The 15781-nt window shown below is 35.2% G+C and overlaps 1 protein-coding gene across 3 annotated transcripts in view; it reads right to left on the bottom strand.

The window, feature by feature from the left end:
* KANSL1L (KAT8 regulatory NSL complex subunit 1 like) overlaps window positions 1-13162 on the bottom strand; it is a 159459-nt gene extending 146297 nt beyond the window's left edge. For 2 of the 3 annotated variants that reach the window (XM_036753199.1, XM_036753198.1), the window contains exon 1: window positions 12030-13162. In XM_036753199.1, coding sequence (XP_036609094.1) covers window positions 12030-13138 — 1109 coding nt within the window. In that variant the 5' untranslated portion in view covers window positions 13139-13162. The remainder of the gene's footprint in view (window positions 1-12029) is intronic. The other variant, XM_036753197.1, reaches the window with a different exon arrangement.
* Window positions 13163-15781: the final 2619 nt, after the last annotated feature.

The following is a 15781-nucleotide window of genomic DNA, read 5'->3' as shown; positions in this document are numbered from 1 at the left end:
AAGCAAGTTAGAGAAGTAGAGGAAAAATTGGGAAGAGAAATGAGAAGGATGCAAGAAAACCATGAAAAACAAGTCAATGACTTGCTAAAGGAGACCCAAAAAAATACTGAAAAATACACTGAAGAAAACAACACCTTAAAAAACAGACTAACTCAAATGGCAAAAGAGCTCCAAAAAGCCAATGAGGAGAAGAATGCCTTGAAAGGCAGAATCAGCCAAATGGAAAAGGAGGCCCAAAAGACCACTGAAGAAAATACTACCTTAAAAATGAGACTGGAGCAAGTGGAAGCTAGTGACTTTATGAAAAATCAAGATAATATAAAACAGAACCAAAGGAATGAAAAAGTAGAAGACAATATGAAATATCTCATTGGGCAAACCACTGACCTAGGAAGTAGATCCAGGAGAGATAATTTAAAAATTATTGGACTACCTGAAAGCCATGATCAAAAAAAGAGCCTAGATATCATCTTTCAAGAAATTATCAAGGAGAACTGCCCTGATATTCTAGAGCCACAGGGCAAAATAGAAATTGAAAGAATCCACCGATCGCCTCCTCAAATAGATCCCAAAAAGAAATCTCCTAGGAATATTGTCGCCAAATTCCAGAGCTCCCAGATCAAGGAGAAAATACTGCAAGTAGCCAGAAAGAAATAATTTGAATATTGTGGAAACACAATCAGAATAACCCAAGACCTGGCAGCTTCTACATTAAGAGATCGAAGGGCTTGGAATACGATATTCCGGAGGTCAATGGAGCTAGGATTAAAACCTAGAATCACCTACCCAGCAAAACTGAGTATCATGCTCCAAGGCAAAATATGGACTTTCAATAAAATAGAGGACTTTCAAGCTTTCTCAGTGAAAACACCGAAGCTGAATAGAAAATTTGACTTTCAAACACAAGAATCAGGAGAAGCATGAAAAGGTAATCAAGAAAAAGAAATTGCAAGGGACTTACTAAAGTTGAACTGTTTTGTTTACATTCCTACATGGAAAGATGATGGGTATGATTCATGAGACCTCAGTATTAGGGTAGCTGAAGGGAATATGCATATATATAGATATACAGATATATGTTTATGTATATATATATATATGTGAGTGTGTATGTATGTACGTATATATGTATGTGTATATACATATATATAGAGAGAGAGAGAGAGAGCGGGCACAGGGTGAGTTGAAGATGAAGGGAAGATATCTAAAAGAAATAAAATCAAATTAAGGGATGAGAGAGGAATATATTGAGAGAGGGAGAAAGGGAAAGATAGAATGGGGTAAATTATCTCCCATAAAAGTGGCAAGAAAAAGCAGTTCTGTAGGAAGGGAAGAGAAGTCAGGTGAGGGGGAATGAGTGAATCATGCTTTCATCAGATTTGACCTGAGGAGGGAATACCATACATACTCAATTGGGTAACTTACCCCACAGGAAAAAAGGAGGAAGAAGAAGATAAAAAAGGGGGGGATGATAGAAGGGAGGGCAGATGGGGGTGGAGGTAATCAAAAACAAACACTTTCGAAAGGGGACAGGGTCAAGGGAGAAAATTCAATAAAGGGGGATAGGTTAGGAAGGAGCAAAATATAGTGAGTCTTTCACAACATGAGTATTGTGGAAGGGTTATACACAATGATACGCATGTGGCCTATGTTGAATTGCTTGACTTTTTAGGGAGGGAGGGTGGGTGGGAAGGGAAGAGGGGAGAGAATTTGGAACTCGAAGTTTTAAAAACGGATGTTCAAAAACAAGAAAAAAAGATTTTGCATGCAACTAGAAAATAAGATACACAGGCAATGAGGCGTAGAAATTTATCTTGCCCTAGAAGAAAGGCAAAAGGGGATGGGAGGGGAATGGGGTGACAGAAGGGAGGGCTGACTGGGGAACAGCACAACCAGAATATATGCCATCTTGGAGTGGGGGGGAGAGTAGAAATGGGGAGAAAATTTGTAATTCAAACTCCTGTGAAAATCAATGCTGAAAACTAAATATATTAAATAAAAGAAGGTACAAGATGTACCGCCCTAGAAGCAAGCAAAAAAAAAAAAAAAAGAAATTACAAGCAGAAATTATAAACAGAGCAAAGTAACACAAATCAACAGATAGGCTTCTATCTCTCTACATTACATACATAATTACCAAAGAGAGAAGCACCAACATGTGGGTTTTCAAAGGGGGAGGGGGGTCCAACAGCTACCCAGAGTCTCATCTGGCCAAATCACCAACACTTATCCAGTGAGTATGCCCCCAAAAGCAAAGTGCCAACCTCAGAGCACATATACCCTGTTCAGGGACCTGAGGGCTCAGTACCTACTTAGCAAAAGGGTGTGGGAAAGATGTTTAATTGCTAGCACCACATCATATACATTGTTTCCAATCAAGGACTCTTGATTCAAACAAATGCAAGCCTCAAAGACACCCAACTGCCACAGTGCTAAGAAGCACTCTAAAACAAAAGACACAAAAGGTCCCACTTTACCTGCCCTATTCAAACAATGTCAAGACTCATTAAAGGCACTTGATTGCCTTAGCATTCCAAAAGAGAAAACAGGAAAAAAAAAGTCCCACCCTGCTTATCATTATAGAAATAAAGGGAGATGTTACAAGAAAATTTGAAGAACATGGAACATATTACCTATCAGATTTATGGATAAGTGAACAATTTATGAACAAACGAGACAGAGAGAATCATGATGTGTAAAACGGATAATTCTGATTACATTAAATTAAAAAGGTTTTATATAAGTAAAACAAATGTATCCAAGAAAGCAGAAAACTAGGGGAAATTTTATAGACAGTTCCTCAAATAAAGGTCTCATATCTCGAATGTATGAAAAACTTCATAAAATTTATAAGAACATGAGTCATCCCCCAATTGATAAATGGTCAAAGGATATGAGCAGGCAGTTTTCAAATGAAGAAATCAAAATAATTTATAGTCATATGAAAAAATGCTCTAAATCATTGCTGATTAGTGTGCTATTGTGATCAAAGATCTTCCTCTACCCACCCACCCATTTAATAGGCCTCAGGTGGAGCTAGTTAAGGGAAGCTTGCTTAGGAAAGGCCCATTTGTAGGAAGGCCCATTTGCTAAATAGGTGCGAAACTGCAGGCCTACACAGAGTATATATACCCTTGGGTAGCCATTAAGCTCAAACTGGAGAACTGCAGAGAGCGGAGACTAGATAGCTGCAGAGACAGAGAGCTGTGAGAAGAAGAAAACAAAGAAGAGAGAACTGTGAGAGAGGATGGAGAACTGGAAGAGATGGAGAGACAAAGAGAGAACTGGAAGGGCTCTGAGAACTGCAAGGGCTTTCATAACTTCAAAAGGAGAGGATGCAGGCAAGCAGACAGGATTCATGAGTAAGTGTTTATGGGAAGGCCCTAGCAGAAGGGAAGGTTACAGGATGGCTTGGCTCTTTGCTGTGATACTATGTTTTAATCTCCTTGCTGTTATACTGAGGTGCACTTGTTGGTTTTGTAATACAATTACTGCTATGTCGAATTGGGATTATTGATTCTGGGATTTGATCCTGTGGTATCTGAATAAATGTTTTACTTCTTCTGCCTTCAATACAGAGAGTCTCTTATACTTTGCAATTCCGCACTATACAGGCATATCCATGGTCCCCATCATTATTATGAATCAAGTTATTAAACTGCTTATATACTTTGACCCAGCAATACTACTATTAGTTCTGTTTCCCAAGATGATTAGGGAAAAAGGAAAAAACCTATATTTCTAAAATATAGCAGCTGTCCTGGAAATTGCAGGGATGCCCATCAATTGGGGAATGGCTAACAAACTGTGATATATGTTCATGATGTAATGTTACTCTGCCACAATGAGCTCAACGATTTTAGAAAAGTATGGAGAGCTGTCCACAAAATCATGAAGGGCTAAATGAGCAGAACCAAGAGAACATTGTATACAGTAACAGTAGTATTGTTTTAAGAACAACTTTTAATGACAAGTCATCCTGACTGTTATAAATACCCAAATTAACCACAAAGATCCTATGAGGAAGATGCTGTTTATATCCAAAAGAAGAGCTGACATATATACATACATACACACACACACACGCACACGCACACGCACACACAGATTTGTTTCTAATAGTAGCCATCTCAAAGTTTGGGGAGAGGGAAAAAAAGGAAGCTATATAACAACTTTGTTGTATATTTGAAAGGAATAGCAAGTTACACATAATGGACCTGCAATTTCAGGTGCAATCCTCTGTTTTTCTATTCCATTTGCTATGGAAATGCATGTTTTATTTCTTAAATTCAGAATAAAATAAATAAATTTTTAAAAAGAAAATAACATATTAAAAAAAGAATATATAGATCAAAGAACACATCATAGAAACAATCAATAATTTCATTAAAGAGAATGACAACAATGAGACAACATACCAAAATTTATGGGATGCAGCCAGAGCAGTACTTAGGAAAACTTGTATCTCTAAATGATTACATCAAAAAATAGAGGAAAAAACCAGGAGAACATTATACATGATTACAAACTCATGGTATCTGTGATGATTAACTTTGATAGACTTGGCTCTTCTCAGCAAAACAAGGTTCTAAGACAGCTCCAAAAGATTCATGATGGAAAAGGCTATCCACATCCAGAGAAAGAACTACAGAGTCTGAATGCAGACTGAGGCAAACTATTTGCTCTCTTTTTTTTCTGTTTTGGTTTTGTTTCCTCTTTCTCATGGCTCATTCCATTGGTTATAATTCTTCTTTACCACTTGACTATTGTGAAAATAAGTTTAATATGAAGGTATATGTAGAACCTATATCGGATTACATGCCATTTTGGGGGGGGGAAGGGGAAAAGAGAGGAAGGAGGAGAAAATTTGGAACTCAAAAACTTGTGGAACTGAGTATTGTAAACTGAAAATAAAAAATAAATTAAAAAAGAAAAAGAAAAATCTTACTTTAGTAAGACAAAATATAATTTAAAAATATATTAAATACAGTTTCAATTTTTTAAAAATGGAGAAAGAGCAGATCAATGAATTGGGCATGCAATTAAAAAAAACTGGAGAAAGAACAAATTAAAAATACTCAATTAAACACTGGAAATCCTGAAAATCAAAGGAGAGATTAATAAAATTGAAAAACAACCATTGGTCTATTAAATTAAACTAGGAATTGGTTTTATGGGGGAAAAAACCATAAAATAGATAAACCATTGGCTAATTTGATTTTTAAACAAAAGAAGAACACCAAATTACTAGTATTCAAAAATGAAAAGAGTGAATTCACCACCAATGAAGAGGAAATTAAAACAATTATTTGGAGCTATTTTGCTCAATTACATGCCAATAAAGCTGACAATCTCAGCACAATCAATGAATATCTACAAAAAATATAAATTGTCTAGATTAACAGAAGAGGAAATAGAATACTTAAATAGCACAATCTTAAAAAAAGAAATTGAATAAGCCATCAATGAACTTCGTAAGAAAAAATACCCAGGGCCAGATGGATTCAAGTGAATTATACCAAACATTTAAAGAACAATTAATTCTAATACTATATAGACTTCTTGGGAAAATAGGCAAAGAAGCAGCCCTACAAAATTCATTTTATAATATAAACATTGTGCTGATAGCTTAACCAGAAAGAGCCAAAACAGAGGAATCCTACAAAATTCCTTTTATGGTATAAATATAGGGCTGATAACTAAACGGGGAAGACTCAAAACAAAGAAAAAATTATAAACCAGTTTATCTAATGAATATTAATGCAAAAATTTAAATAAAATACTAGCAAGGAGATTACAGCAATGTATCACAAGAATCATACACTATGACCGAGTGAGATTTATAACAGGAATGCAGGGCTGGTTCAATATTAGGAAAACGATCAGCAAAATTTACCATATCAATAACAAACCAACAGAAATCATATGATTATCTCAATAGATGTAGAAAAAGCTTTTGACAAAATACAACACCCATTCCTACTAAAAGCACTAGAAAGTATAGGAAGAAATGGAGCTTCCTTAAAATGCTAAGTAGCTTCTCTCTAAAACTATCAGCAAGCATTATGAGAAGCATTCCCAGTAAGACTGGGGTGAGGCAAGGATGCCCATTGTCACCACTATTATTCAATGTTGTACTAGAAATGCTTGCTAGAGCAATAAAAGAAGAAAAATAAACTGAAAGAATTAGAATAAACAACAAGGAAACAAAACTATCACTCTTTGCAAAAATTGTGATAGTATACTTAGAGAATCCTAATCAACTAAAAAACTAGCTGAAATAATTAGCAACTTTAGCAAAGTTGTAGGACATATAATAAACCCACATAAATTGTCAGCATTTCTATATATTACCAACAAAATCCACCAACAAGAGATAGAAAGAGAAATTCCATTTAAAATAACTGTAGACAATATAAAATACTTAGGAGTCTACCTGCCAAGACAAACCCAGGAACTATGTGAACACAATTACAAAATACTTTTCACACAAATAAAGTAAGATTTAAACAACTGGAAAAATATTAATTACTCATTGGTAGGCTGAGCCAATATAATAAAAATAACAATTCTACCTAAATTTACTTATTCAGTGCCATCCCAATTAAACTACCAAAAAAAATTTTATAGAGCTCAAAAAAAATAATAAAATTCATCTAGAAGAACAAATGAATGGGAAAAATGTGAAAGAAGGTGGCCTAACCTTACCAGATCTCAAATTGTATTATAAAGCAGTAATCATCAAAATAATCTGGTACTGCCTAAGAAATAGAGTGGTAGATCAGTGAAATAGATTAGGTACACAGTATATAGTAGTAAATGACCACAGTAACCTAGCGTTTGATAAACTGAAAGATTCGAGCTTTTGGGACATGAACTCACTATTGGACAAAAACCTCTGGGAAAATTGGAAAACAGTTTGGCAAAAACTAGATACAGATCAACATATCACACAGTATACCAAGATAAGATAAAAATGGGTACAGTATATAGACATAAAGGGTGATACCATGGGCAAATTAGGGGAACACAGAATGGCTTAACTGTCAGATTTATGGACAAGGGAAGAATTTATGACCAAACAAGAGACAGAGGCATTACAAGATGTAAAATGGATAATTTTCATTTATACAATTTATGACCTTTTACAAACAAAATCAATTTAGCCAAGATTTGAAGTAAATCAGAAAGCTAGGGAAAAAAAATTTAACAGCAAATGCTTCTGATAAAGGCCTTATTTCTCAAATATATAAAAAAACTAAGTTAGAATTATAAAAATACAAGTCATTCGTAAATTGATAAATGGTCAAAGAATATGAATAGACAATTTTCAGATGAAGAAATCAAAGCTATCTACAGTCATATGAAAAAATGCCCATATCACTATTGATTAAAGAAATGCAAACTGAACAACTCTGAGCTACCACCTCATATCTATCAGATCGGTCGATATGACAGAAAAGGAAAATGATAAATGTTGGAGGGAATGTGGGAAAACTGAGACACTAATGTACTGTTGGTGGAGTTCTGAACTGATCTAACCATTTTAGAAAGCAATTTGGAACAATACTCAAAGGGCTATAAAACTGTACATACTCAGGAATACCATTACTAGGTCTGTATCCTAAAGAAAAAAATTTAAAAAGGGAAAAAGATGTCATATATGAATGTAATGGAATACTGTTGTTCCACAAGAAATAATGAGCAGGCAGACTTCAGAAAAACCTGAAAAGATTTACATGAACTGATGTAAAGTGAAGTCAGCAGAACAAGGAAACATTGTACACAGTAACAGCAACGTTGTGCAATGATCAAATTTGATATACTTAGCTCTTCTCAGCAATGCAAGGATCTAATACAATTCTAAAAGACTCATGATGGAAAATACTATCCACATCCAATGAAAGGATTATGGAGTCTGAATGCAGATTGAAGCATACTATTTTATTTTCTCTTTTTTATTGTTTTTTTTTTCTTTCTTGTGGTTTTTCTCTTTGGTTCTAATTCTTCTTTACAATAGGACTAATGTGAACATAGTATTCTTTACTCTACAAGCAGTCATAACCCGCTGAAAAATTCAAGGGTCAAGTAAGTTGGCTGGGAACATGGCCAGGCAGCAAAAACGTACCCAGATTCAGTCTCAGACTTTGGAATCTTTCTTTGGTGACAAAGAAGAAGAAAACATACAGCCAGAAGAAGTCAACAAAATCAAAGAGCCTACAACAAAAGCCTCCAAGAAAAACATGAACTGGTCTCAGGCCATGGAAGAGCTCAAAAAGGATTTGGAAAAGCAAGTTAGAGAAGTAGAGGAAAAATTGGGAAGAGAAATGAGAGAGATACAAGAAAACCATGAAAAACAAGTCAATAACTTGCTAAAGGAGACCCCAAAAATACTGAAAAATATACTGAAGAAAACAACACCTTAAAAAATAGACTAACTCAAATGGCAAAAGAGCTCCAAAAAGCCAATGAGGACAAGAAAGCCTTGAAAGGCAGAATCAGCCAAATGGAAAAGGAGATCCAAAAGATCACTCAAGAAAATACTACCTTAAAAATGAGACTGGAGCAAGTGGAAGCTAGTAACTTTATGAGAAATCAAGATATTATAAAACAGAACTAAAGGAATGAAAAAGTGGAAGACAATGTGAAATATCTCATTGGAAAAACCACTGGAAAAACCATAGGAAATAGATCCAGGAGAGATAATTTAAAAATTATTGGACTACCTGAAAGCCATGATCAAAAAAAGAGCTTAGATATCATCTTTCAAGAAATTATCAAGGAGAACTGCCCTGATATTCTAGAGCCACAGGGTAAAATAGAAATTGAAAGAATCCACCGATCGCCTCCTCAAATAGATCCCAAAAAGAAATCTCCTAGGAGTATTGTCGTCAAACTCCAGAGCTTGCAGATCAAGGAGAAAATGCTTCAAGCAGCCAGAAAGAAACAATTTGAGTATTGTGGAAACACAATCAGAATAACCCAAGATCTAGCAGCTTCTACATCAAGGGATCGAAGGGCTTGGAATATGATATTCCGGAGGTCAATGGAGCTGGGATTAAAACCAAGAATCACCTACCCAGCAAAACTGAATATCATGCTCCAAGGCAAAATATGGACTTTCAATAAAATAGAGGACTTTCAAGCTGTCTCATTGAAAAGACCAGAGCTGAATAGAAAATTTGACTTTCAAACACAAGAATCAAGAGAAGCATGAAAAGGTAATGAAGAAAAAGAAATCGCAAGGGACTTACTGAAGCTGAACTGTTTTGTTTACATTCCTACATGGAAAGATGATGTGTATGATTCATGAGACTTCAGTATTAGGGTAGCTGAAGGCAATATGCATATATATACACACACACATATATATTTATATATATACACACACACACACATATATATATATACACATATATATATGTGTGTGTGTGTGTATGTATGTATATATGTGGGTGTATGTGTGTGTGTGTATATATATATATATATATATATATAGAGAGAGAGAGAGAGAGAGAGAGAGAGAGAGAGAGAGAGAGAGAGAGAGAGAGAAAGAGAGAGAGAGAGAGAGAGAGAGAGAGAGAGAGAGAGGGAGAGAGGGCAAAGGGTGAGCTGAAGATGAAAGGATGATATCTAAAAGAAATAAAATCAAATTAAGGGATGAGAGAGGAATATATTGAGAGAGGGAGAAAGGGAGAGATAGAATGGGGTAAATTATCTTGCATAAAAGTGGCAAGAAAAAGCAGTTCTGTAGGAAGAGAAGGCAGGTGAGGAGGAATGAGTGAATCTTGCTCTCATCAGATTTGACCTGAGGAGGGAATACCATACACACTCAATTGGGTATCTTACCCCACAGGAAAGAAGGAGGAAGAAGATAAAAAATGGGGGATGACAGAAGGGAGGGCAGATGGGGGAGGAGGTAATCAAAAACAAACACTTTCAAAAAGGCACAGGGTCAAGGGAGAAAATTGGATAAAGGGGGATAGGTTAGGAAGGAGCAAAATATAGTTAGTCTTTCACAACATAAGTATTGTGGAAGAGTTATACATAATGATATGCATGTGGCCTATGTTGAATTGCTTGCCTTCTTAGGGAGGGTGGGTGGGAAGGGAAGAGGGGAGTGAATTTGGAACTAAAAGTTTTAAAAACAGATGTTCAAAAACAACAACAAAAAAAGTTTTTGCATGCAACTAGAAAATAAGATACACAGGCAATAGGGCGTAGAAATTTATCTTGACCTACAAGAAAGGAAGGGAGAAGGGGATGGGAGGGGAGTGGGGTGACAGAAGGGAGGGCTGACTGGGGAACAGGGCAACCAGAATATATGCCATCTTGGAGTGGGTGGAGGGTAGAAATGGGGAGAAAATTTGTAATTCAAACTGCTGTGAAAATCAATGCTGAAAACTAAATATATTAAATAAATTAAATTAAAGAAATAAAAGAAGCTTTTCCCAGTCCCCCTTAATGTGAATGCCTTCCTTCTGAGTCTATCTCCAATTTATTCTAGATCTGTATTTCGTTTGTACGTAGTTGTTTGTATGTTGTCTCCCCAATTAGACTGTGAACTCCTTGAGAGCAAGGACTGTTTTTATGCCTTTCTTTGTATTCCCAGTGCTTAGCAGAGTGTCTGACACACAACAGGTGCTTAATAAATGCTTGTTGACTGAAAAAAAAAGAATGTTTTTTTTAAAAAAGGGAAAAAGACCTATTTGTACAAAAATATTTATAGCAGCTCTTTTTGTGGTGGCAAAGAATTGGAAACTGAGATGTCCATCACTTGTGGAATAGCTGAACAAGGTGTGGTATACGATTTTGATGGAATACTATTGTGCTATAAGAAAAGATGAGCAAGATGATGTCAGAAAAACTTGGAAAGAATTATATGAGTGGATACAGAATGAAGTAAGCAGAACCAGGAGAACACTGTACATAGTAGAAGCAATTACTATACAATGATCAACTGTGAATGACTTAGCTATTCTCAGCAATACAATGATCCAAGTCAGTTCCAAAGGACTCATGATGAAAAATGCAATCTACCTCCACAGTAAGAACTGATGGAGTCTAAATGCAGATGGAAACTACTTTTCACTTTATTGTTTTGTGGATTGGGTTTTTTTTGGTCTGTTTTCTTTCACAACATGACTAATACAGACATATGTCTTGCATGAGTATACATGTATAACCTAAACCAAATTGCTTATTGTATCAAGAAGTGGTGAGGGGAGGGAGAGAATTTTGAACCCGATATTTAAAAAAAACGAATGTTAAAAACTGTTTTTACACGCAAGTGAGAAAAAATATTATATACACATTATATATATGTATATGTATACACACACACACACACACACACATCTATCTCTTTCTCTCATTTGTATGCAGTTGTTTGTATTGTCTCCCCCATTACACTATGAGCTTCTTGAGAGCACGGACTGTTTTTTCTGCTTAGTACAGTGTCTGGCACATAGTAGACACTTAATAAATGCTTATATCTTGTTTAAAAAAAAATGAAAGTCGGGATAGAAGAGGAAGAGAATGATGTAAAGAATTTAGTTAAAATGCTGATATGTTAATTTTCATAAACCAGAAAGAAGAGCCCTAAGTAAACTAAATTCTGGATCACCTAAGCCCATAATTTAGCCTGAGTACTGGCGAGTCATCTTAGTCGAGATATAAAATAGTCAGATTGGATTACCTTTGGCATAACATAAAACACAAATTAATATCTAAAAGGGTAGAAAAATCCACTTACATAGAGTTTTCATTACTGCCAAAAAAAATTGTTGTTTTGTATCACCAGAAGCTAAATAACATAAGGCAAATAGTATATACACGTACCAAACTTTACTGGGTAGACAACGTAAACACAAGGGCATACTTTTCCTTAACCACCTAAAGGATACAAAATGCTGATCTAATTTAGAAAAAAGTTTGCTATAATATCTCAATTATTGAAGTTAATGTATATCATTGCTGGGTACCAAACAATTGCTAAATATCCAAAAATCTAACAATTTCACACTTACACCATGACACTGTTTCTAATGGGCTTCTCATCCAAATCTTCATCTGAGCTGCTGTCAGTTGCATCAGAGTCTAAACCCTCTTCAATACGAGATAACAATCCTGCAGCCGATAGTGCAAACTTCTGAATTTCTGCAACGGTGCACCTCGCAAAACCATTTTTTGTATCTTTCCACAAATCATTCTCTGAATTAGATAAGCAAAATTCTGGTTTAATTTCAGTGCATCTGTGGAAACTATTGTCTAGAATTCTGGCAGGTTCATGAAAGATCCTCATTCTTTGGGACTGATGCTTCATAGAGAATTTCATCTGTTGACCACAGTGTTTAACAACATGTTTTGCCAGTAGCATCTGCAAATGTTTCTGAGTTCTTTTGGCCTGGCTAAGGAGAATTTTTTGTTTGCTTACACAATGAAGTAAACGAGTATTCACTTCTTCTTCTTTCTCAGTGGCAGGGGAGGTAATAAGTACATCTGTGGGCCCAGGCCAACCCTTCTTTTGAGCACACTGCAAAAAACTCTTTTTACTCTCAGCATCAGAAGTTTTATCCAAAAGACCATTCTTTTGGTACCATTTACAGTTTGGAAGCTCTACGTTTTCTACACTGCTGACTTTGGTTATATTGGAATCCAAAACACTTGGCAAATCAGCCATACATTGGCTTGTGGTCTCTGATAAAGGTTCCTTTTTGATGAAGTCTTCAGAATTAGGAGGACGAATTCTACTGAACCTAATGCTGGTGCCATTTCTCAGCGCATTTTTTAGCTTATTGCAATTAGGGTCCCCTAATTTCTTCTGTTTATAATTTTCACTATACATGTTTAATGAAGAATTAGAACTCATTAGAAAGACTGTCTGATAATGTTTTGAAGGCTGAGGAGAGCCAAAGTGCTTTAAATTCACAAAGTTAGTATTAAGGCCAGGTTCAGGAGTTGGAAACCCCAGCATTGAGCAATTAATCTGTGTGATGGAGTCTCCCTTTAGTTTTTCTTCAACAGTTTCTGGATTTTCCATACAAAGCACTGTGTCAGACTCCATGGTTCTAGACAGAGAAGATGACAAGTGGATACCATGTCCCTTCATTCCAGCCTCTCTCAAAGCTGGGGTCATGGCGACTCCTATGGGTAATTGTAGGAAACCTGGAAATAAAATATGAAAATGAATAATTAAATATTTACATACTTAGACATCAAGTTTTTTCACTAGCTCATAACTTTTCTAGATACAGAAATATACATTTCTGATTTAAAAGAATAGAATGGAGCTCCTTCCCCTTTTCTAACTCCCCCTCATCCTCAGTTTTTCTATGTTAGCAAGACTTTAAATAGCTCACAAGGGTGGCAATATGGACAGAAAGTATTGTTCTTTCTGTAAGACTGAGGCCTAAAACTTCAGATAAAGTTTCAAAGCAACTAGATATCACACACATAGCAGGTATTCAAGAAATATCTGAGTAAATGAATTAATAAATGCATGAAAGCATATATCAAGACTTTTGTAGTTAAACAAACTTGTATAAGTTACAAAGGAAAAATGTTCTATCTCTGAATCTAGGCCTTTACTTGGGACATAACCTGTAATCACATAATTTCAACAAAGGCATGAATTAAATACTTTAAAATACCCATATGTGTGCATGTATATATAGAATTGTTTTATTCCTACATTTATCAGTATACTATTCCCTTTTAAAACTAATTTTAATCACTTGGACCAACATCTAAAACTCAAAATATTCTATTATAATAACTATCTGCACTAAACACAAAATGACGATGAAAATATTCATAACTTAGAACCTATGAACCAACATATTTTAACCTTTGGAAGAAACTCTCCCATTCCATATAATGTACAAATTTTTCTAGACCATACTTAAACAAGAATTGCCTCTACCACACAACCAACAAATCTAGCCTTTAACGTTTTCAAATGAAATAGAACCTATTAATTAACTACTGAGAGAGCCAGCCTATTTCACTTTCAGACAGCCCTCATTGTTAGAAAGATTTATATGATATCAAGCTTAAATTTGCCTCTTTGCAATTTCTATCTGTTTGTCCTAGTTCTACTCTCTATGACAAGAAGAACAATCCATCCATGTGATAACCCTTCATATAATTAAAGGGAGTTGTTACATACCCCTTCAAGTCTTTCCTAATATCTCTTAAAAAAAATCCCCAGTTTCTCCAACTGATCCTGACTTGGCAAAAACTGGATGCTCTTCATCATTCATATTGTCTTCCTCTAAGTACATTTTACTTCTCAGAAAGAATTACTTAAAATCCTAAAATATTAGATCTGGAAGGGGCCTAGATGATTACCTAATCCAACACTTTCATTGTATAGATAAAGAAATTGAAAAGTTAGTTAGTGGCAGACTCCAGATTAAGAATTCAGGTTTCCTAACTCCTAGCCCAGTGAATGCTTTACACTAATCCACACTGCCTCCATAAGATGGACATAAGCTCATATTTTAACAAAGCAATACATCATTATGGTATGAGCTATTATACAGCGCTCAAGGGGAATTGCTAGGCACTGGCATTTTAAAGATGCAAATATCTATACAGCTTCTTGCCTAAATGCTCATAATGGTACAGGAACACAATAAATACTAGCATTTAAGCATACAAACAAGCAAAAGATATCACATAAAATCTGGTCTGACTTGTAAGGAAGCACAGCCCAAAAAAAAAAAAAAAAAAAAAAGATGGTCCAGTTACATCCCCAAACAAAAGAGAAACAAAAGCTAAATTTTATCTAATGTATCCAAAAATGAGAGTTTAATGATTAAGAATCCCTACAATGGGTCCCTGCAAATGTGAAGGTCCCAAAATGATATCAGCTTAAACCTTGACAGTGTCATCATCCCCTCAGGGGCTACTTCTCCAACTTCCACTAGCATTCCTGGTTAGGTACCCAGGGGAATGTTGACTACTCCTGCTCTCACCATGCTTCAGCAGCATATCCCATCCAGGCATACATCCTGGCCTTCTATCTCCTCCTGTACTACCTCCCCAAATCAAAACCACTCATGTCTTTAATAAGTGTGTATGTATACACACATATTTGTTTGTATGTATATGTATATATAATTAACACATGATGCATTTCTTAAAGGCGTATATTGTATATAAAGGTATATAATATATGTGTGTACAGGATTTTACAATCCCTCTACATTTAGGCTTTAAAGTATCAATAAATTAGAAACAGGTCTAGATTTCATTTTGAGCATATATATTCTAAGGCATCAGTTATCATAGAATATATTGGGAAAGATTCCTCATGCACTGCAATGTCTGAGTTGCTTTTATTTTCTCATACTTTTATCATATAAAATAGGCCGAAGCAAAATCTGTTTTAAAGTGCACACAATCTTCTTGTTAAATAGTATTAAAATATTCTGACAATGGGTGCCTTAGAATATATGTGTATGCATATATAGGTATATGATCAAAACAAAATCTTCTTATCTATTAATATTTTAAATCATCAGTGCAGGGGGATTATAAAATCCCAGATTCAGTAACTCCATTTTATTATATTTTACATCCAAAAAATTTCAAGTCCAAATATCAAAAGTCTTCTTAACATTCTAGCTTCAAACTCATGATGGAAAATGCTATCCACATCCAGAGAAAGAACTATGGTATCTGGATGCAGATCAAAATGCATTATTTTCACTTTTTTTGTTTTTTCTTTCTCATGGTTTTTCCCTTTTGTTCCCATTCTTCTTTCACAACATGA

The sequence above is a fragment of the Trichosurus vulpecula genome, chromosome 4, assembly GCF_011100635.1.
Source record: "Trichosurus vulpecula isolate mTriVul1 chromosome 4, mTriVul1.pri, whole genome shotgun sequence".
Classification (NCBI taxonomy): Eukaryota; Metazoa; Chordata; class Mammalia; order Diprotodontia; family Phalangeridae; genus Trichosurus; species Trichosurus vulpecula.
This window is presented reverse-complemented; position numbering and strand designations above follow the sequence as displayed.